This window comes from Paroedura picta, chromosome 11 (genome assembly GCF_049243985.1).
Source record: "Paroedura picta isolate Pp20150507F chromosome 11, Ppicta_v3.0, whole genome shotgun sequence".
NCBI classification, from domain to species: Eukaryota; Metazoa; Chordata; class Lepidosauria; order Squamata; family Gekkonidae; genus Paroedura; species Paroedura picta.
The window spans coordinates 6,421,412-6,434,564 of record NC_135379.1 but is presented as its reverse complement, the minus strand read 5'-3'; the positions used below and the strand labels follow the sequence as shown (position 1 = coordinate 6,434,564).

At 51.8% G+C, this 13,153-nt stretch overlaps 1 protein-coding gene across 5 annotated transcripts; it reads right to left on the bottom strand.

Moving 5' to 3' along the window:
- Window positions 1-274: 274 nt before the first annotated feature.
- HTR5A (5-hydroxytryptamine receptor 5A) lies at window positions 275-12,241 on the bottom strand. 5 transcript variants are annotated; one of them, XM_077303767.1, is made up of 4 exons: window positions 11,599-12,241; window positions 10,736-10,922; window positions 8,486-9,856; window positions 275-2,752 (listed from the first exon to the last, which is right to left on the bottom strand). In XM_077303767.1, exons 3-4 carry the CDS (start codon window positions 9,230-9,232, stop codon window positions 2,420-2,422), a joined length of 1,080 nt encoding a protein of 359 aa, XP_077159882.1. In that variant the 5' UTR covers window positions 9,233-9,856; window positions 10,736-10,922; window positions 11,599-12,241; the 3' UTR covers window positions 275-2,419. The 5 variants fall into 5 exon arrangements, with proteins under 5 accessions (XP_077159882.1, XP_077159883.1, XP_077159881.1 ...); XM_077303768.1 differs by having other exon boundaries at window positions 10,736-10,880; XM_077303766.1 differs by having other exon boundaries at window positions 10,736-12,241.
- Between the last annotated feature and the right edge of the window lie 912 nt (window positions 12,242-13,153).

Genomic DNA, 13,153 nt, shown 5'->3' with positions numbered 1-13,153 from the left:
AGTGGCTCAGAACAGCTGCTGAATGTTGTTGCTTTGCTACTGCAGAACCACATAACCCCCAGGAGAGAAAGGGGCATAGTACTAGCCAGTCAGAACTCAAAAGCTAAGCAGGATCAGTACTTGGATGGGAGACCACCAAGGAAGAGTCTGCAGAGGAAGGCCACGGCAAACCACCTCTGCTTCTCACTTGCCTCAAAGGTCCCTTGCTGGGGCCACCATAAGTCTTGGATGGGAGACCTCTCTCTGCAAATTAACCATTGCATTTGCCCATAGTTCTTTCTTCCCCACTTTATTTACTGTTGATTTTTTTGGGGGGGTGTGCGCGAAATGACATAAAGCAGAACAATGGGAACGACAAAGCCACTTCAATATCTATGAAGCAGTCAAGAAAGACTAAAGGACTGTGAGAACGGGCAAAGAACAAGGCAGTGGGAAACCGCTGAAGAGGATTTCATGGAAGCCACATCTTTGGGGCTGGGACAACAGAAGGTTTTGTTAAGAGAGCGACCCATCAGTGCACGTTTGCTCTCCTTTGATTCTCTCCAACCAGATGTATTAACCCAGTTGAAGCGACTTTTGCACATAGCTGGATTTTGATCACAGCAGCATCCGCACGGCAAAGAATCCCCGCTTCCCTGTTGTTGTCACCTGCAGCATTGGCACATGGGAGTCTGGAAAACACTTTCTTTTGCTGATCCAATCCTAAGTGTTGGTAGTCGGAAGTGAGCATCAGTGGGTTTGGTGGGAGTTTACTTCCTGGCGTGCAACACTTTGATTGCCCCCCATGCCACCTCTTATATTTCCTTAATGAAAATGGTTGAAAACTTTTCTTAATTTTCTTAAGAGCGACGAAGCCTGGGGGACCAAGCCCTATGAGGAAAGGATGAGGGACTTGGGAGTGTTCAGCCTGGAGAAGAGGAGGCTGAGAGGGGACACGGTTGCTCTCTTGAAGTATTGGAAAGGCTGTCACTTGGAGGAGGGCAGGGAGCAGTTCCTGTTGGCAGCAGAGGACTTGCAGTAATGGGTTTCAACTATGTGTCAGAGTAGTTCAGCAATGGAATGGGCTGCCTAAGGAGGTGGTGAGCTCCCTCTCACTGGTGGTCTTTAAGCAGCAGCTGGACAGATTCTTATCATGAATGATTTAAGCTGATCCTGTACTGAGCACAGGGTTGGACTAGACAGCCTGTATGGCCCAATTAGAATTCTCTGTGTTTCCCACTTGTTGAGTGCCAGTGTGGTGTGCTGGACTAGGGTCTGGGGGCCTTGGCTTCAAATCCCCAATGGAAGCTCACTGGGTGACCTAGGCCTACTCATAGACTCACCTGAAGTTTCCTTATACTGAATCACATCACATGTCCATCAGTGTCAGTATTGTCTACTCAGAATGGCAGCAGCTCTCCAGGGTCTGAGGTTGTTCACGTCACTTATGACGTTATTCTTCCTGGAGATGCCAGGGATTGAACCAAGGACTCTTCCATAGATCCCTCCACTCTACAGTGGCGTTGTGAGGGTAAAACAAAGCCAGGGAGAATGTTGCTGATACCTTTGGGGTCCTCACTGGAGATAAAAGTGGGGTATAAATGAAGTAAATACATAAACAAAAAAAAATTCTTAGAACAGCTACATGAGCCCTCTTGGCCTTGAGCAGGCTCTCAACCAGGGTTTCTTGAAAGCCCTGGAAGGCTTTCCCAAATGGGTGGGAGCTAATAGATTTTTAATATATTTGTTTAATTTGTTAAACATTTATTGGGTGATAGGGACCATATATGGTCATGCTGACCTGCCCTCCCCCCCTAAATGGCCCATAATGGGTCTGGAGGGGGTGGGAAGGGGAGGGGGCCCGGGTGGGCATGTACACAGCGATGCTTCCCAATACAATATTCTGCACAATCGTGCCACTTTGGGGGTTTCTCAACGGCAAAAAAGTTGAGAAGGCTGCCCTAGAAAAATACCACAACAAAGCAAAATCTTCTAAGGGATTTAAAAGAAACCTGTACTTTAAAAAAAATCTTTAAACCCAAATAACTTTAAAAATTAGCAAGGGTGTCTGGGGAATCTGATCCTACTCATTGTAAATGATGTTACATATTCCACCCAATGGGGGACCATGACAGGCAAAGGACGGCCTTCCCCATCACATTCATAGCTACAATCAATGTGGTGGTTGGAAAAAACAAACAAACAAAAACAATCCGGTTGTCGTGGAAACAACATCCCACCATTTGAATGCCAGGAGATTACATTATCTTCACGATGGAGATGTTCCCTTCCAGAAAGAAAGATGCCTCAAGCCCCTTCCATAAATGGCATTTAATGTACTATCAACAGATCGACTGGAGTTCTCGACAAGAGAGTTGAGGCCTTCCCTGCCTTAATCAGGGAGAGGAGAGACGTTTGTGGAACGTGCTCCTCGCAGGGCTCAGGGTTGCCTCGAAAAGAGATTCCGGAAGGCGTTGTTGTAGTTCTTGTTGAAGGCCGTGTAGATCAAAGGGTTGAAAAAGGAATTGGAGTAGCCGAGCCAGAGGAAGATGCTCTTCCAAAGGGGCGGGATGTCACAGGAGCAGAGCGGGTTGATGAGCTCTGTGATGAAGAAGGGGATCCAGCACAGCACAAAGACCCCGATGAGGATGCCCACCATCAGGGCCGCCTTCCTCTCCTTCTGCTCCCTCCAGCTGTCCCCGTCCGTCTGGAAGGTCACGGTTGCGTGACGGGCAGTGAACACCATCTGGGGTTGCTGCGAGGCTCCCTTGACCTGCCAAACACAAATACGATTGTCAGATGTAGGCCTTTTCCAAGCAGATCTGGTGCCCATGACAATTATGACCTTGGGGGCAGTGACTGTAAGGGTCTGTTCTGCAGATGTATTTGGAGCATCTGTAGATGTATTTGGCTGGCAACCATCCTCCAGGGTTTCAAGCACAAGGAGAATTTCTCCCTGACCTGCCACTGAAGATCCTTTAACTGGAGATGGGCCAAGTACCAAACTAGCAGCCTTCTGAACGCCTTCCACCACCGAGACGCAGCTCCGCACCCTTAAACGTGCCCTCCTGCAAATCCTTTTCTGCAACACCATTCCCATCTTCAGACGGTGCTGTAGCTTCTGCTCCTTCTCCTCCTCTTTATTAAGCCTGCCTGATTTTTGATTTCCTGCTCCGTCCCCTGGGCAGGGATAATGACATTCCTTTGTGCCGTACAATGCCGAGGACGGCACAGATGCTAATTAAATGTTAAATAATAGCCACAGGATAATGTGTCTCTGGAAACGTCTGGGCTGAAGCTGGGAGATTGATGCAGGATGTCAACTCCCAGAGGGGGAGTCTCAGCTGCCTCAGCCCGGATCAATCTCCAAGCTTTGTCATGCTACCAAAACTTGTTGTTAGTGGCAAGAACTGGGAAGGCAAGGGGCCAGAGCCTGGCGGGAGACCCAGTAACAGGCTTCTGGATAATGGTGAAATTCCATTTGGCACGAGCAGTTTGTTGACAAGTGGCTTATGGGATATGTGCTGAAGCAGGGAAAGAGCACCCACACTTCCCGTACGTACAGAGCAAGGGGTAAAAGCTGCCTCAGTAAACCCACAGGATCTTGAGGGTCCCAGACTGGAACTCCAGACATGAAATTTGACCCTGAAAAGCAGCCCTAGGGAGGCCAAATCCAGGTCGAGACTGTGATGCTGAGAAGAGGAGGACTTCCTACTGTGCTCATCAGAACTGTTTCTCTCTACCCCATCCCTGCCGCGTGGGGAAACAATACCAATGAAGAGTGGACAGGCCAAGTTTTGGGAGATCCAGGTTCAAATTTCCGTGGAGCTCACTTTCTTTTAGTTCACACATGAGGATGCACACACAGGATTGAATCTTGGCCTTGGACAGAGTGGTGATTTCTGACCATTTTGAGTCTTTATTGTGAGCTCCGCATCTGGAATTATTATGTATTACAGGAGCTTCACATTTTGTGATTCTGATGCCACCAACCAGTTCTTCTTATTATAATTACACTATTATATGTGTGCATATATTATCATTTATGTGACCACTGATGAAGACCCTTTGTGTCAAAATCTATGGTCATCCCATGGGCAAGCATTGAGATTGTACATCCAGTAATGCACAGAGTCTGACTTTTCTATTTTAAGACCAATTTTAATGCTTTTTGTCAAATCTCCACACTGCCATGGAAGCTTGTTGGGTGACTCCAATAGGGTTGCCGCTGGCGGGGAGGGGGAAGAATGGTTGCAGCCCCTGCTTGGGAAACTCCTGGAGATTTGGTGATGGGGCCTGAGGAGGACGGGGTCCTCAGAGGGGTACAATGCCACAGTGTGCCCCCACCCCAATGCTTCCATTTTCTCCAGGGGAACTGATCTCTGTAGACTGGAGATGACCTGTAATTCTAGGGGGATTCCCCAGGTCCCACCTGGAGGCTGGCATCCATAGACCATCCTCCCAGGTTATGTCTCTTCACAAGCTGGTTGTGTAAAGACAAAATAGGGAGATGAGAACCATGTTGTAAGCTGCTTTGGGCGCATGGTTCCAAGCCCTGGGTTGGGAAATACCTGGAGGTTTTAGGGGTGGGGCCTGCGGTGGGCAGGGGTGGGGAGGGGAAATGCCTCACCTGGGTCCAATGCCACAAACCCACCCTCCAAAGCATTCATTTTCTCCTGTGGAACTGATCTCTATTGTCCGGAGGTCAACTGGAATGCGGGGAGATCGCCCCAATCTGGAGGCAACCCTTTGAGTCCCTAGTGGGGAGGAAAGCAGGGCAGAAATATCCAAATACATAATTAAAGATCCCCTGCTGGGCTCAGCCAAGGAAGTCAGAGCCTTCGTTAGCAAGACCTGAGCAAGGCTGTTAATGATATGACATTTTGGAGGACATTAATTCAGAAGTTACTCAACGACACATTGCACAAACTGGTGTGTTTATAGCCTCCTAGGGAGGCCCTTTTCCATTAGAGAAACAATGGGGGGGAGGCATTCCTTTCCTCCAGACACAATTCATATCCTCCCCCGCCCCGAGGTTGGTTTCTTTTTTAGAGTCGAATGCCCTGTCTGGGTCCCCTTCAAGGAACTCTCGTATCAGTTTGGACCAATGTGCCAAAATAAAAAGAAGGGTCTCAGAAGCTCTGTGGCCTGAATGCTGGTGAAGTTTCGGACCCAGAGCCAACAGGGGGGGGGGCACAGACAGAGCGGAGCCCAGGGAAACAGGGACCTCAGCGGGCCCCCATTAAGATTTCCAGGTCCCCCCCACACCCCTGGCCATCATCAGGGGATGGGCGGGGCAGGATTTCTAGATCCAGGTTGGGAAACCCCTCGAAATTTGGGGATGGAGCCTGGGGGAGACAGGGACCTCAGTGGGGTCCAATGCCCCAGAGCCCACCCTCCATAGCATCCGTTTTCTCCAGTGAGATTGATCTCTGTCATCTGGAGATGGTGGGGATTGAACCTGGGACCTTCCGCATGCCAAGCAGCTGCCCTGTCAGAGCCGGGGCCATTCCCTTCTCCTGACCCATCAGCCCAGAAGAAGAGCTGTTTTTTTTGTTCCCTGCTTTTCTCCACCCGAAGGAATCTCGAAAGGGCTCCCAGTCGCCTTCCCTTCTTCTCCCCACCACTGACACCCTGTGAGATAAGCAAGGCTGAGAGAGTTCAGAGAGAACTGTCCCAAGGTTGGCTGCCTGTGGAAGAGGAGTGGGGAATCCAACCGGTTCTGCAGATTCAAGGCCACCATTCTGAACCACTGCACCAACCTGGCTTTCAAGGAATGCCAAAGCCCACAATCCGAGGCAGCCTTAGATTTAAACCTCAGCTCACGCTTGAACGTAGGAGGCCGCCATAGGCAAACCGCATTCAGCCTCGGTTCTCGTTTGTTAGGGATCCCACCATTGGCCTACCTTGCAGTGCAGCTGTGAAGGCTGCTGAGATACGTGACGCGAAAATGCCTCGGAGGCTTGACATCTGCTTTCAAGAATGTGCATTGCTCTCTATGTGGCCAGCATCGCCCGTAAGAGCAGTTTTGTAAACAATCTCTGCATGGCAACTGCAGCCTATATACTGATTGACATTTCTTTAAAAATCTAAGGCTGTTTTGGAAATGTAACTGTTTCTAGGTTCTCCTTGGGAGGGAAGGTGCCACAGTAGAGCCTGATCACAGTAGAACCTAGTCCATGGACATCTGGAAGGCTGCAGTTTGACTACCCCTCCACAGGGTTAAGGGCATCTTTCTTCAGGCTGCAGATTTGGGGGTATCCTTCGGACACAGAGCTGGAAGGGACCCCAAGAGTCATCTAGTCCGGCCCTTGCACAACGCAGGGAATTCATAGCTAACCCCGCCCCTCCCACTTCCCCGGTGACTACTGCTGTCCGCCCAGAGGAAGGCAAAACACTTCCAAAGTCCCTGGGCCAATCTGGACTGGAGGGAAATTCCTTCCTGTCCCCACAGTGGTTATCTGCATGGCTAAGGGCATGTGGGGAAGAGCCAGGACAGCCAAAGACCAGCTTATCCCTCCCGGCCTAAATCCACAGAACCAGCACTGCTGTCCGATGGGCCGGAAAACCTCCACATGTAGAGAGACCACTGTGTCATGACAACACACGGAATAGTAATGTACATAATGTAGAAAAAGTTTCTCCAGCGCTTAAACACATCAACTTAACAGCCATTTTACAAAAAATATATATTTCTGTAACTGTAGGAACGCCACTGGAAATCCCAAATCCAAACAAGGAACCGGTAAAGCCTGCATTCTGCTTCAGTCGACCCCGACCGAAAACTTTATACCACACAAGTGCCTGGAGGCCTCTAGGTAACAATCAGGTTCTAATGATTATCTCTGTGGTTTTATTTCAGAGTAGAATTACTATGTTATATTTATGCTTTTAAGCACTGGATAAACTTTTTTTTACACTGTGTAAACTTCGATTTAGTGTGTTGTCATTACACAGTGGTTCTTTTGTACAACCATAATGCACTGTGTACCCCAACTTGGGTTTGTTTTGTTTTTGTTTTGGAATGCCTGTACATTTATCCCTTTGCACATTTATCCACTGGCTCCCTTAAGTCACAGAGTCCACGCTAGGACTCTCTTCGTAATGGAGAGAAGCTCCCTACCTTTCACAGAAACCAACAAGGGAGTCACTTCTCAGGAAGGACACCCCCTGCCGATCCACTTTTAATGAGCAAAACGCCTCTGCTGGTTAAAAAGTGACCTGACCGACCTCATCTTCATCTCTTTTGGTTCTCCTTCTCTGGAAGGAACCTCCATACCCACGGCTTCCTCTTTTATAAAAGCGGGGGTTAAGCTTCTAGCCCACAAGGCTAGCCCGAATGGCCACTGTCTCTTAACAAAATAAAATTACTGCTTAGCATGCTCCTGTTATTCCTCTCCACTTTATGATTTGCAACCACTTAAACTTTGGCCCCGATCCTGCAAACGCCAGATGGGCTGCAAAACATTTAGCCATCCATTCAGGAAAAAGCCCTTGAGGTGTCTCCCCGAACGCTTGCAGGATTGCAGCATATTTTTGCATGAAAACACAAACAGCTTGTATAATACAAGCTATCGGATGTGAAACAATTACATCTTGGCTGCCATCTGTTTAAGAGAAGATCCAGTCAGTGTTAGGAACCCCCCCCCCCATCCCATTTATTTCTACAGGAATGCCAGACCTCCGCAGTCCAGGCCAGCCCGGCCCCATCAGCTCTCAGAAGCTAAGCAGGGTCGGCCCTGGCTAGCCCTCGGAAGGGCGGCCCCCAAGGAGGTAGGGGCAGGTGGTGGCAAGCCACCTCCGAATGGCAGCCAGACAATTTTAGGATGCCCCAGCTACATAACACGTGTACCACATGATAAATAATAATCTATAGGAGCAGGCTTCCTTGGGAGGTGGTGCTGGGTTCTCCATCTTTGGAGATTTTTAAAAAGAGGCTGGAGAGCCATCTGACAGAGAGGCTGATTCTGTGAAGGCTTAAGGGGGTAGCAGGTGACAGTGGATGAGCAATTGGGATTTGAGTATCCTGCACAGTGCAGGGGGTTGGACTAGATGACCCAGGATGTCCCTTCCAACTCTATGATTCTATTAACCACAGGTACCAAATTGCTCCCACTGAAATCACTATGATGCCTTCCTGGGGGGCTTTTAATTATTCCAAAGGTTTGGGAAACATTATTTCAGGAAATACATGAACACACAAAGCTGCTGTCTACTGCTTCGGACCATCGGTCCATGGAAGTCTGTATTGCCTGCTCAGACTGGCAGCAGCTCTCCAGGGTCTCTTAGAAGAGGCCTTTCCCTTCACCTCCTGCCTGGTCCTTTTAACCGGAGATGCCTGGACCATGGCCCCTCCCGTCCCACAACCCCTAAGTCAAGGAGGGCAGCCTGATCTTCTCTGAATTATAGGTGCAGAAGCAGCTGAGGAAGCCCTCCTAGCCATGATGGGAAGGCGGGTGGTATCCTCGGGGCTGCACCACAGACCTCCCCCCTAGAAATGACTGACCTCTAGGGCTTCAGGGCTGATGGGCGTGATGGAGTTGCTCTTCCGGGAGCCAATGCGGAACTTGGCTGCCTTGTAGATCTTCCAGTACACGAACAGCACCACGCAGAGGGGCAAGTAGAAAGCCCCAAAGGTGGAGAAGATGGTGTAGGACGGCTCTTGGCTGACCTGGCACCCCTCCTCGTGCTCCGAGTAAGTCTCCCCCCAGCCAAAGAGCAGCGGCAAAAAGGAGATGATGGCCGAGAGTCCCCACGTGAGGCCGATCATGATGTTGGAGATGCGCCGGCGGGTCCGCAGCGTGTACTCCAGGTGCCGGGTGATGGACCAGTAGCGGTCCAGCGCGATGGCGGTGACGTTCCAGATGCTGGCCGTGCAGCAGAGCACGTCGCAGGAGATCCACACCTGGCACAGAAGCCGGCCCAGGCGCCAGCGCCGCCCGGACAACTCATGCACCAGGCCGAGCGGCATCACCAAGGTGGCCACCATCACGTCCGAGATGGCCATGGAGGCCACCAGGTTGTGGGGCACCCTGTGGAAGGTGCGCACCCGCAGAATGGTAGCCAGCACCAGCATGTTCCAAAGGAAGGTGGCCACCACCAGCATGGCCAGCAAAGTCAAGACGAGGACGCCGAACACCGACAAGGGCGCGCCGGTGCCCGAAAGCCCGGAGAGGGAGTCAGTGCTGCTCCGATTGGCCTCTGCCGACGTCGTGACCGAGAAACAGGTGAAGTTTGGGGCCCAATCCATCATGCAGGCAACGTGGGGAGGGCAGAGGAGAGCTTCAGAAGGTGAGACCAGGGGGTGACGCTTCTGGTTTTCAGCAGCTGCCCCATGGAAATGTCGTCGTTCTGTCGAAGACTGCCAGCCCGTCACATCTCAGGCACCACAGCTCTGGCACACTGTTGGTTTCTGAAGCATCGGAGCCGCAATCCAGCCACAAGAGACACGAAGAAGACATTCATGGCCAGCCTGTCATGCTGGCATTTGGACTTCCCATGCCTGTATATCAGACTGCAGAGACACACGAGTGAGAATCGTCGTTCCACACTAATATGCCCTCTCCTGTTTTCGCTCGGCACTTCCACAGTGTCAGGACATGAGGCTCAGGGGACGTTTGAGGCGCATCCACTCATTGTTGGATACTTGCACCAGCGTTACGCTGTCGTCATCTTGGCAAGTGGATTGTCTGCATGGGAGGCGGAAGTGCAGATGTGCCCAATTGGGTGTTCTAAATGGTAGCTTAATGCAAAAGATAAAGTGGCGTTTGCAGCGGTTTAAGAAGAAGAATCTCTTGCAGTCTCAAGTCTTTCGCCTGCTCTTTTGGTCAAGCCCCTTTAGCATCCAGCCCTCGACCCTCTTCCACCCGGTCCCCTTCTGTAGAGAGAAAAAAATATATAATTTAGAATACAGATATTTACCGCACATTAAATAGATTAAAAACAGCATTAAAATATAAGCATCAAAATCTGTGCACATACTATATTGCCCATCGGATGACCATAGACCAAATGTATTTTAGACCCAAAGGGTCTTCATTCATAGTCAAATAAAATGTAACACACCCACACATATAACATTACAGCATTACAAGAAGACCTGGCTGGTGGCCTGGGGGATCACTAAATGTGAAGCTCCCTGTAATGCATCATAATGATTCCAAAATGTGGAGCTCACAATAACGATAAAGACTCAAACTGGTCAAAAGCCACCACTCTGTCCAAGGCCAAGATTCAATCCTGTGTGTGGACCCCCTGGGTGAACCCAAAGGAAGTCTCGGTCTTTCCCCTGCTCTCTTGGTCAAGCCCCTTTAGCGTCCAGCCCTCGCCCCTCTTCCGCTAGGTCCAGTTCTGTAGAAAAACAGTCCCAGAGTCATATTATCCAGGAGAATCTCTGGGCATGTGTGAAGTACCTACTGGACTCTGGATATGCCCCCTTCTCTCTCTCACACACACATACACACACACCATTTTCCATGAGTTCCTGCTTTCCTTCACCACCGGGTATTTGTAATGCAAAAGAGCCCTCCACCCAATGCACCCTCCCCATTAAAGTTGGCCTTATAAATGGGCTGGTGAAAGCCCCCCGCCCTGTCCCTCCCCACAAATTAACATTCTTGCAAAGTCTCTATCAAAAGTCTGCCCTATTCCCTTTCTAGATCTCTGCCAGCCAGTCTACCAAACGAAGGGTCAACAATTCAGGAATCACCACCAGACAGCCAACTTGATATAGTGGTTAAGAGCGGCAGCTTCTAACCTGGCAAGTCGGTGCTCATTCCCCGCTCCTCCACATGCAGCCAGCTGGGTGATCCTGGGCTAGTCACACTCCCTGATAGTGCTGTTCTTGCAGAGCAGGTCTCTCAGAGCTCTCTCAGCCCCACCTACCTTACAGGGTGCCTGTTCTGGGGAAACGAAGGCGACTGTCAGCCACCTTGAGACTCCTTCTGGTAGTGAAAAGCAGAGAATAAAAACAAACTCCTCTTCTTCTTCTTCAGAGGGAGGCATCTGGAACCCAAAAAGGCGGGGATGCTTGTGTCCCTTTTCAGCGGGATGAGTGACTGGGGCCATTCTGGGGTCACGAAGGGAAGGGGGTGCCAGCATCCAGGTGAGACCTGGGGACACCCCAGAGATCAATTACCCTGGAGAAAACGGAAGCTTTGGAGGGTGGGCTCCCTTGCATTGTATATAGGGATGCCAGCCTCCAGGTAGGAGCTGGGGATCCCCCAAAATTGCAGTTCCTTTCCAGACAATAGAGGTCAGTTCTCCCAGAGAAAATTTGGAGGGTGGCCTCTGGGGCATTGTACCCCCTGAGGTCCCTCTCCTTCCCAGGCTCCATCCTCAAATCTCCAAGAGTTTCCCAAACTGGATCTGGGGACGAGGGGACCTGGCGACCCTATGGGAGCGGGCAGGGTGGGGCTCGCAGGGGTAAGCAAGAGGCATTTGGCACAAAGCACACTCCGCCCCATCTCTGCGAAGCTGGGGGGGGGGCTTCACAGCCCCGGGCAGAAGCCTTCTGGCGACAGACCATCTCGAGGGAAGCCCCCCCCCCCCAGCCCGCGCCGTCCGATGCGGTTAACCCCTTCGCCGCTGCAAGGCGGCGGCTAGATCCCGGGCAAATACCTGCCGCGCGTTGGATCCGGAGGCAGCCCTGCCAGGGAAGAGGCTGAGCGGCCGAGGCCCGAAAGAAGCCCCCAGCGCCGGCCGAGGCTGGATGGAAGCGGGGAAGGAAAGACCCCGGCCTCGCCACGCGTCCCTCCAGCTGTCGGGCGCCCGGTCGGGGCTCCTCTCGGCAGCCGATCCAGCGTCCCCGGGCGCCTCTCTCCCGGCCGGCGGCTCTTCCAGAAAGGCTCCGGCTTCACGGGCGACGGATCGTCACGGGATCGCCCCCCCGGCCGCGCCTTCTAGTTCGGAGGGGCTTTCCCGCACGCGTGGCCGGCATGCCGCAGCAGCTCCTCCCGCCGCCCTCCGCCTTCCGCACGCGCGCCGCTCCAGACCCCACGCCGGGGCGCGAGGGCCGACCCCGGAGGAGAGGCCAGTCTCCCGCCGGGAGAACTGCCTGGCCTGGCAACGCGCCCCCTCCCCGGCCGGCCACGCCGCCTCCCACGTACCCCGAGGCGGCTGCTCCGGTGCCCGGGCTGCGCGGCGCACGTGGGGAGGGAGGGCGCAGGAGCGCGCGCTCGGGGAAGCCCCGCGCAGACAGACGCCGCCAGGGCCGCCGGACGCGGGAGAGGACAGCCGGGGGGGGGGGGCGGCAGGAGGAGGCGGGGAACGGCCGGCCCTTCGACGTGCATCGCTCCTGGCGCTTCCCTCCAGATGGGCTTCGAAGGTGCTCTGCACTTCCTTCTTTTTTCCCTCCAGCTCTCTCCCTCTATTCCTTCCCTCCTTTTTCTTTCTTTTCCTTCCTCTCTCTCTCTCTCTCTCTCTCTCTCTCTCTCTCTCTCTCTTCTTTCTTTCTTTCTTTCTTTCTTTCTTTCTTTCTTTCTTTCTTTCTTTCTCCAGTGGGACCCTCTTTCATTCTAGTGGACCATCCTTCCATGGAAGTGGGGGGCTGATGCAGTACAAGCATCCCATGGTTAGTGGTGACCAATCGGGATCCAGGGACCCAGGTTCAGATCCCTGCTTCTCCATGGAAACTTGCTGGGCGACCTTAGGCTGGCCATACACTTTCGGCCTATCCAACTTCACTGGTTGGTCGTTTTTGGAATACACACAATCTGTAGTGTGTATGATTCAACGGGATGTGGAATCCAACAGGGGGCATCAGGGGAGAGGTGTGAGTAGTATATTTAGATGGGAACATCCTAGTAGTTTTCAGATTGGCTCCACTGGAGACTTCCTGCTCTTTTGAGCACCCTTCCTCCCTGTTTGCCTTCAGATGAAGACCAGTCAGTCAGTCAGACTGCTAGGACTCTCTCCTCTTTCTCTTTACAAAGTTCTTTCCAGGTTCAATAAAAGTCATTATTCTTTAACCTACCGCTGCTCTGCTCCTTAGCACATTTACACTCTTCCAACAATAGGATAAAATAGAGAAGAGGGTCTCATTTTGGGAGCAAGGCAGGGCATAAATGACATAATGAAATGTTTTTTGTTTTGTTTTTAATTTCAGCATGTTCTCTATTATCCATAAGGAAAGTTTCCCAGTCTGTTTCGCTGTGTGTGCAGGTGGCAGGGCCCC

Bases quoted from the DNA above. Each gene is read 5' to 3' on its own strand.
- HTR5A (XM_077303766.1), bottom strand. From the start codon at position 9,232: ATGATGGATTGGGCCCCAAACTTCACCTGTTTCTCGGTCACGACGTCG. The intron at 2,753-8,485 runs GTCAGTCATTTC...TGTGTTTGGCAG, and splicing joins TCAGCCCTGAAGCCCTAGAG to GTCAAGGGAGCCTCGCAGCA.